This window comes from Quercus suber, unplaced genomic scaffold (assembly GCF_002906115.3).
Source record: "Quercus suber isolate HL8 unplaced genomic scaffold, Cork oak 2.0 scaffold_1016, whole genome shotgun sequence".
NCBI lineage: Eukaryota > Viridiplantae > Streptophyta > Magnoliopsida > Fagales > Fagaceae > Quercus > Quercus suber.
This window is the reverse complement of record NW_027070427.1, coordinates 141,881-151,566: the sequence shown is the minus strand read 5'-3', so window position 1 is coordinate 151,566 and position 9,686 is coordinate 141,881. Positions and strand designations below refer to the sequence as shown.

Below are 9,686 nucleotides of genomic sequence, written 5' to 3'. Positions count from 1 at the left end.
TATGAGCTTCGACCAACATGATTTGAACGATTGGATTGTGTGCCTATTCAAGTCTCTATCTCTTGGAATTATCCACTCTTCTGCCAACATGCTTCATCTGTCTCTCAAGATCTTCTCATCCTCTCTGCTTTTCACATCTAAATTGCAAAACATTACATTTGGTATCTATTTGGTTAGCTTATTTTTGCTACTATTCATAGGTCTCACTGTACTATTTCAACTAACATTTATCTTTATTTACAGTACTTTCAGTAAAAAGTTTTAGTTTCAGGAAAATAAGCGGATTCCAAACAGACCCTAGATCAATCAATTTCCTTTTACTGTATATTTCTCTCTGACTAAACTCTTGAACTTCCTTGAATGAAATCTTGAGCTAACATGCTTTAGATATTCAAAAGATCTCTACAAAATAATTAACATCCTTAAAGAAAAAATAAAATTCACTTGAGATATTATTCGCATGTAAATTTTTTTAAAAATAAGGCTTAGGGTGTTACAATCTAGTTCATTGATAATATATTGGAAAAAAATTATTAATCTATGCATAATTAAAGTGAAAGTTCAACAATTAAGCTAATCTGCTTTAATTTTGTGTTACACTTTCTTAAATTAGATTGTAAAATTACTTTAATTTTATACCAAGTATCCATACAATTTTAATACTTCTAATTCGCTTAGAGCATTCAATTCATGCAAAACATTCTTTATTTTATTATAAGAACCTACTTTTACTATTTTACTTATCACTTTTTAAAACAAATCATATTAGATTATTTATTCAACATTCTATTTTATTTATATAACCATTTCTCATTTTTATATTATTTTTGTTCTTTTACATCTCTCTCTCTCTCTCTCTCTCTCTCTCTCTCTCTCTCTCTCTCTCTCTCTCTCTCTCTCTCTCTCTCTCCGTTTATTTTAATAACCATTTCTCTCCTCTCAACCCTCATGTCTCACTCATCTTAGCTCTCTCTAAGATCTCTCATCTTAGCTCTCTCTGTGGCAGATAAAGAAATCTCTCTCCATCACACTTGTTAGAGAATCAAAGACTCGAAGAAAACTCTGTGTGTGTGTGTGTGTGTGTGTGTGTGTGTGTGGAAGCTCATAATTGTCAAATCTCTCTCATCTGAGTTTAGATGTTCCACCACCATTGGGTTTCGGTCTCAAAGACAAGTGGGTTGTTGTGTTGCCGATTAGGTTTGGGTTTGATTTTAATATTATGTTTGGGTTGATGGGTTTTTCATTGATAGTTTGATTTGTGTCTTAAGATGATAATAGGAGCAATTATCATGAAGTGAATGTCATAAGTTGGACTTTTATTGTAAACATAAAAGTTAAAATAAAAACTTTTATGAAATGGGTTTGTGCTTTAATTTATACTAGTGTGTAGCTTCGTACATATATACAGGTACAATTTTAAAAAATCACAATTATACGGTTTAGATTATAATTTTATTTATTTTTTTTATAGAAGAGGTTCAAATTATACATCGTATTAGCATACACTTTTTTTAAACTATACATTTCAAAAATATATAATGGTTTCTCATTATATATATATATATAATTGGTTTTAGACTTTTCATTTTTTGCAGATAATAATTCAAAAAATTAGATGGACACATGGTAAAAAATTGAACTCCAATTAAAATCCAACTAATAAGTTGCCCGTGCGATGTACGGATACTGTTATAATATTTTATGTAAGATGATTTTGAAAAATGTTGTATATATATTATAACATAATTGTTGATGATGCCAAAATCGTCAGTTGGGTCACTTGTCCAATCCGGAACTTTAGACGATCTTGTAGGACCTGCAAGATAAAGAGAGATAGATCGAAGAGACCAACGGGTTGTGCCCGATGGGGGAGCCTCCGATGCTTAAGTTAGTATCACCCCATATTTCTCATATTTAGATAGTGTTTTGTTGTAGCTTTTGACCTACCTCCACAAGTGAGACGGACTGTCCCTTTTTTAAGTGATTTGGATAGCAGTTATACATAATTGGAGGTGATTATTACCCATGTGTAATAGTCATCGTATTGATGGGCGTTTAAGACCAATGAGTAACGGTCGCTATTAATGTGTTGAATGTGCTTGAACGATTACATCTTTTAATCTACTAATGATGCAAGGTTGTCCATATTAATGGACGACCTTAATGATTTTTAGGACTCATCAATTGTTATAAAACTTTATTAGTAATGAGTGCACCATGAAAATCATCAATTATAAATTGCACACGCATATCTATTATAATTATTCAATTGAAATAATGAGAAATTTTTTTTTGAGAGGAATATTATAAAATAAAAGTTGATATAGAATATGTTTTTTTTTTCTCCTTAATTCTAAAACAAAATACACATTTCAAAAACCTACAGTCAATCACATCTACATTATTTACAAAGCCCACAAATTCACAACTTCTGCCCTTAACATTAAAATCGTAATTGCCATTATCACTCAATATAAAATTCAAACATCCCTTCCTCGATTGTAGCCAACTCATACGGGTTAAGATTAGATGAAACAATAATGTCAGAGCTAGGTAGATATCATTGAAAAATTAAAACTAAATGACATTTTTTTTTGTCTTTGTGTATTTGACTTGGGATGACATGAAAGACTATGGGTAGGTATATATAAAGGGGTAGAAGTGTAAGGAGTGAAAATACTGCATTAAAATGCAAAATGTTTTGTGTGTATGTGTGAGAGATGAAAAGTCTTAAAATATTGAACCAAATAATACAAAGAATATTTATTTTTTAATTAGAAAAGTCTTGAAACAATGAACCAAATGAAAAAAAAAAAAAATCAATATTTAATTTGTTTTTATCTCTAATGTGTCACTTGAGAATATTTCAACTCTCTTTGCATAGAATATGCCACTTGGCAGAACCTCATACTTTCTCATATGAGGTCTCTGCTTGGATAATTTTTTGAAATTTTATGTAAGATGATTTTGAATAATATTGTACATATTTTATAATGAAAAAGTAAAGTAAATTAAAGTAAAGAAACATATACATTTTGAGATATTAAAATTAGTTTAGTAGTTTTGCTGTATATTTGTAGCATTCTCAAGGTAAAATTAATTTTTTTTTTTAAATCATGAAATTAACCAAAGATAAATGCAAATGAGTAATAGGACTATGAAAATCAATTAATTTGTGTTGTGTTCACATATTTTGTACCATAAAATGAAAGTATGTCCAACTCTCTTACCATCTTCTACTCATCAATAATGTGACATTAAGACATGATGTGGGCAAATGTGTATGCATGTATCTTATAGATGATTTAAAATTAAACTATGGTAAAATATGGCTTTACATTGCACACCAAATATTCTCTCTACTTATATACCCAAAACAAAAACTATCCAACTAAATTACCGAAACCTATATCATATTTAAGCTCCTAATTTTAAAAGGAAAAAAGAAAAAGAAAATATCGGTAGGGGTTTCGGCGTCTAGATGGTAGTGGGAGGCCTATATAACAGAGGTGGTGACCTTTTAGATTCCTATTTCTTTCTCTTTCAAATGCTTTGATAGTCTCAAATATTTTATTTTGGTAATATATAGTGAAACAATACGTTTTATTTAATAATCCACAATATTTTTGTGTCTCTCTATCTTTCTTCAAGACCTTATTTGGTTAGTTGTTACTAAACTTAATTATTATTATTTTTTGCTTTTTTAAAAATATTAAAATGGTGGGTATGCTAAAAGACATGAAGAATAGAGAAAAATATGATGTAAGTTCAATCAATTAATGAGACATTAATGAGATAAGTAATTATATTATCTCATTAATGTATATTGATTTAGAATCTAATTAGATTTGGACTTTTTGGTTTTTACACTCAATCATTCATTTGACACAAAATAAAAAATTAAATGGGACACATGGCTCAAAATTGAGAATCCAATTAAAATCTAATTTGATTTTCTCTGAGCTTTGACTATTAATGTATATAGACTAGTGTGTAACTTCGTGCATATGAATAGGTACAATTAAAAAAAATCACAATTATATGATTCGAATTATACATGGTATTAACTTATACATTTTTTAAATCATACATTTCTAAAATATGTAATGATTTATATATATGTATAATTTAATTAAATTTAACTCTCCAATTTTTGCACCCAATAATTCAGTTGCCACAAAAAATAAAAAATTAAATGGACACGTGGTGCATAATTGGACTCCAATTGAAATCCATCATGTGTCTAATTTCTCTGTCCGTTCTTAATTTTGTTTACTTTATATTAAAAGATATGTAATACTATGTAAATGCACATGCTAAAGTATAATGTAAATGCATGGCCATGTACAATAGAAATTTTTTATTCAGAATATCATCACCTTTGCCTTATCTAGGATAGAGGAAATTTTACTAGGCCTTTCCTCCGTATTTTATTATTTGGAAGGCAATTTGAGATGCAATAACCGGAATGCCACTAATTCAATTATCGGGAAATTGGGACAACTCCTGCACAATGAGAAAGTTAGGATTTGATTTGAGGAGAGACAAAATTATTATTTATTATATATTATAGGTTTTTACAAAGAGTTATTTTATGATATGTCATATATTTTCTTTAAGTCAAGTACAAGTTATATGAATTATGATATTTTGGTTAATATAAATTCATAAAATGAAAATTTGTGTCATTTTTTAAATTAGATTGTGTGGGTATATATATACACACATATATTACATTTAGAATTTGTACTTCTAGTTTATTAGTTGTTATTACTTTTGAAAGGAAATGATAATTTTTTTTTTCTCTTTTTTATAGATTAAATTTCTTGCAACTTTATTTTCTTTCAATATTTTTTTTCCCTTAATATTTTTTTTTTTTCGGAAGATTATTTAATAGGTTTTGAACCTTTAAAACACATCAATAAATATTTTCTTTTCCTTTTCCAAATGAACTTTGGCATATAAAAGAAATAATAATCTATTAATTATCCTATAAATAAAATAATGAATTACATTAAGAAAAAACCAATGAATTTTTTTTTTAAATCAATATTTTAAGATGGGAAGGGGGGAGGGCAATTGCACCCATTGATTCCCTAGCTTTGCTTTTGCTTCTGCATCTAAAGGCGAAATTTGTGGTTTTATTGGTAATGGTCCAGGACATGCATGCAATTATCAGCACCCTTGCTTCTACATCTTTCTGTTTATGTTTCTCTTTCTTCAATTCAAACGAATTAACCTGTTTAACTTGTTAGAATTGGGCTAACTTGTTTGAATTGGGTGGGCAGACCACTTAGAACCGGTTTAGGTCAAAATACATTTACAAGTAATTTTAAAATATAAAATAAGGCACCACTGCTCACTTCACAAGTATTAAGTTCTTGTGGAGTTAGGGGAGCAAGGGCTGAAATTTAATTATCTAAGAGAGAGTTTTATACACATATACTTAGATTAAATTAGAGTAGAATTTCTATCTCGTATAATATCTATATATGTGTGTGTGTTCTAAAAAATGTCACCTCATCACTTCATTAAATACATAAGTAAAGAAACTAATGCAATTTGATGGAGAGATTAATGACATTCATTTTTGAAATTTTAGGAACCAATGACACTCATTTGGAATTTCACGGACTAAAAGTACCCGATAAATAAACTTTAAAGACCAATAATTTAAGTTTATCTTCTAACTCTTATGCACAACAAAAAGCAATAGCGTCATTTACAACATTTACTTAGGATTTTATATTCCTTTCCTAACATTTTACCTATTATAACTTCTTGCTAATATATTTAAGATCAATATTAGATTTCAAGATAAAAGCTTTGTAGTTTAATTAGCATTTCTCCATACAAAAAGTATTTAATTAAAAATTTTGTGGGTTAAAGAGTTTTGTAGCATATTATAGCTATCTCAAAAAATATACCAACAAAAATATAGTAATATGTTATATATGATGGGGTCTATTTAGAATGGGCCAATCCATTATTTATTTGCAAAGATACTTAACAGCGGGGCTATTCTTTTCAATGACATATCATGCAATACGAGATTTTTTGTTTCAAAGACTTTGGCCAATCCATTATCTATATGCAAAAGGCCCTAATGACTGAGTTATATATTTTTTTGGAAGATGTTAGAGATACAAACCTTTTTACCAAAATTTTTACAAACTATTGATGTAATAAGTAATTATTAGTAAATAAAAAAGTGATGATATTGGTGAGTTTAGATAAAAACCAATAAAAAGTTGACTATAACAACAATTTATAAAAATGTTACAAAATGCAGCATTGCTCTATTCTTTTCGAACATAACATGCAATACGAGTCCTGTTCATAAAAAGCTGTTGCACCTATCTTTGCTTTTATGCTTCTGAACAAAAGATTCCAAAACAAAAACAAAAGGAAAATATCTCTATATCTATCCTCTCATTGGCCAATCCATCCTTTATATGCAATGGTTAAGGTCCGTAGATAAGTTTTCATTGAACCTTCTTGCTCTTGTACTTTTCGAAAGCAACCAAATATTTTTTTTTTTTAAATCTCTATTCGTTTTGTCTCTTTGGCAGGATTCAGAGAACGTACTAGACCACCTTTACCCAACCTACTTAATGAAGTTTAAAGTTGCAGTAGTCTTATCTATTCGTCCTTATATATGGGCTTAATTTGATCGCTTTGACAACCATACATGCCATGAGTTGTTGATAGTTTCAGCTGCTACACAATTAACCGAGGTAGGTTCCATAACATTTCATATTTAATTTTCTTTCAGCTGCCATTAGGCTAGTTTAATTTTAAAGGTAATGAGTCTAGTGACCTTTATTAAGTGGGCCATCAGCTATTGTTTCTAATTATGGGACTCTTGTGTTTGTTATCATGAAATTTAAGGAACACAACTTGATAGATGGAGAATTCAGCGAGTGGGCAAATTCAGCAAGAAGCAAATTCTTCAATAAAAAATGAAAATACTGAAATTCCAGTGGAATCGAGAACTTCAAGTGGAAATGAAAATCAAAATGAACAGTTGGTAATTGACATCGAAACAATGTTGAAAACGTCGGAGATTCCAGTATCGGATGAGTGCCGTATCTACAGAGTTCTGGATCACCTTCGCAAATGGAATGGAGAAGCCTACATTCCTCAGGTTATTTCAATTGGTCCTTATCACCACCACAAAGAAAAATTTCAAAAAATGGAGAAGTATAAAGCAAGATATTTCAAGAGCTTCATGCAACGGGCTGAGATTGAGATCAACTCGGAGAATTTAGTAACCACTATAAGGGAGATGGAAGATATCATTCGACCTTGCTATGTAGACACTGTTCAGCTTGAAAGAGATGATTTTGTGAAAATGATCATGTTGGATGTGACCTTCATTCTTGACCTTTTCTTGAAAGAAGACGATCCTATGATTGTGGAACCATGGCTTGAAAATATGGTGGCGGGTGAGTTGCTATTACTTGAAAATCAGCTACCATTCTTTGTTATTAAGAAAATATACCACCTCGCCTTACCCTCTCGCTCAAACTCCCTTTCTTTAATCCAGCTCACCTTTGACTTCTTTAAGTACTGGAACATTCATAATAAAGCCCCCGAAGGGGAAATAAAACACTTCACTGATCTGCTTAGATTCTTTGCACTACCTCCACACGACAAGCTACCACAGAGAAACCCTAAAATGGTTTTTCCTAAGTACTCTGCTAAACAACTGCGTGAGGCAGGAGTAAAATTTGAGTTGGCTACACAACTGCGTGAGGCAGGAGTAAAATCTGAGGTGGTTCCAAGTAAATGCGCGCTGGACCTAAGTTTCAAAGAAGGGGTGTTGAAAATTCCACTCTTAGATTTCCAGGATTATACGGAAGTTTATGTTCGAAATATTATGGCATTAGAGCAATGTTCTTATAGAAGAGACAGATACTTCACAGATTTCTACTTAATACTGGATCGTCTTATCAATACTGATAAAGACGTGGATTTGCTTAGTAATAAGGGAATCATTGTTAATTCCCTAGGCGGCAACAATGTGATAACATCAATGATTAACAATCTTAACAGGGGAATCTATAGGAGTAATATGGACTCTAATTTATGCCGTCTTTGTGAAGAGTTGAATGAGTTCTATGAGAAAACTTGGCACAGATGGAAGGCAATATTAAGACATCAATATTTTAGCATTCCCTGGAGAGTGGCCTCTACCATTGCTGCTATTATTTTATTGGTGCTCACTTTGATACAAACCGTATGCTCTATCATCCAAATAGTGCCTATTGTTTGATTGCCTCTCCATAAATACGGTGCAAGTGCAGTGTGTAATGTATGGTAGCACGTAAATGCACGTTGAGCCACAGTTGCAAATTGCTTGAGGAAGAGTTTGGGTTGCTGCAAAATTCTTGTCTTTTCTTGATTATTATCTAATTGTTATCTGAATAAAAAGCTTGGAGTGGACTGTTATTTCCTTTGGCTTGGATAGGATTGTTATTTGCTTTAGGATAGTATATATTTATCTGAATAGTGTGATCAGGAGTTTTGCACTTTTGCTTCTATCACGTTTACTTTTCAATTGTCTATCACATTATAGTTTCAGTTTTTGTAAGCCTATATATATGAAGGTTGATGAAGTCAATAAAAGCCATCAGATTCAGATATATTTTACCAAAATTCAGCAGGTAATGGCTGTAAGAGATTGGCCTTCTTTGAAGTTAAATAGGCACTTGCTGGCCTTAAAAGTCGTATATATCTACGGAGCTAGAATTTGGGATCAATTTGGATCGATATATTTTTTACTTTAACAACAACTACTCACTGATCAGGGTCAGCCATAAACATTACCAAACAAAAATTAGTACTTTTTATAATTAATTTAACAACAACTACAATCAAGGTCTAGTCCCAAAATTTGGGGTTGAAAATAATGGATCTTCATAGACTAAATTGATTTCATTTACATGTATATATTTTCGTCATTTTATCTGTCGAACTGTGAGTTGTGTCATTCAACCTCAAAACTAATTGGTGATGAAGAAGATACAATGTTAAGTTTTTTATGACATTCGACATTGAATCCCGCAGGCCTTTTTTAAAGCGGTTATAAGAAATCAAATTGTGGTGCCCTCAACAATCCTCCTTCATAATGACACTCCCTTGACTCAAATCCATGACATTGGCTATGATACTTGATACCACAAGAAAGTGCTCTAACCTGATTACAAGGTGCTTTTTTAAACCCCCAATTTTAATTACAATTTAATTAATTTTAGGCTAAATACAATAAAAGCAAAATTTACGTAATTAGCCAATTAATTAACCGAACCACCCAACAATTGCATGGATAAAATAATTGAGCAAAGTAGTCATGTAAAGGGCAGTAAGTAAAGAGAATGTAGACCAAAGATAACACGTGATGTGTCATCAAAGATTAAAACCAAAGAACTCAACCTAAAAACCTTTTGATTTCTACATCACAACCCAAAAAAAGCATTAGCCACATCTCCATTAATAGCTCAATAAAACTAATCCAATTGCAATTAGAACACCTTGTAATTGCTTAAATAGCCTGATTCGACCTACTAAATACAATGGTGAAGTAGTGCCCAAGAGTTACAAACTTCTCTATATCTCCCTCACTAGTCAATATATAACACAAACATGCTTCCGCACACATGCGCCGTCACAAGCATTAGCCA

At 31.0% G+C, this 9,686-nt stretch overlaps 1 protein-coding gene across 1 annotated transcript; it reads left to right on the top strand.

Annotated features, from left to right (window-relative positions):
- Positions 1–6,615: 6,615 nt before the first annotated feature.
- LOC112016395 (UPF0481 protein At3g47200) lies at positions 6,616–8,581 on the top strand. Its single transcript, XM_024048961.2, has 2 exons — positions 6,616–6,737; positions 6,892–8,581. The coding sequence occupies exon 2, from the start codon at positions 6,908–6,910 to the stop codon at positions 8,276–8,278; it is 1,371 nt and encodes a 456-aa protein (XP_023904729.2). The 5' UTR covers positions 6,616–6,737; positions 6,892–6,907; the 3' UTR covers positions 8,279–8,581.
- Positions 8,582–9,686: the final 1,105 nt, after the last annotated feature.

Bases quoted from the DNA above. Each gene is read 5' to 3' on its own strand.
- LOC112016395 (XM_024048961.2), top strand. From the start codon at position 6,908: ATGGAGAATTCAGCGAGTGGGCAAATTCAGCAAGAAGCAAATTCTTCA.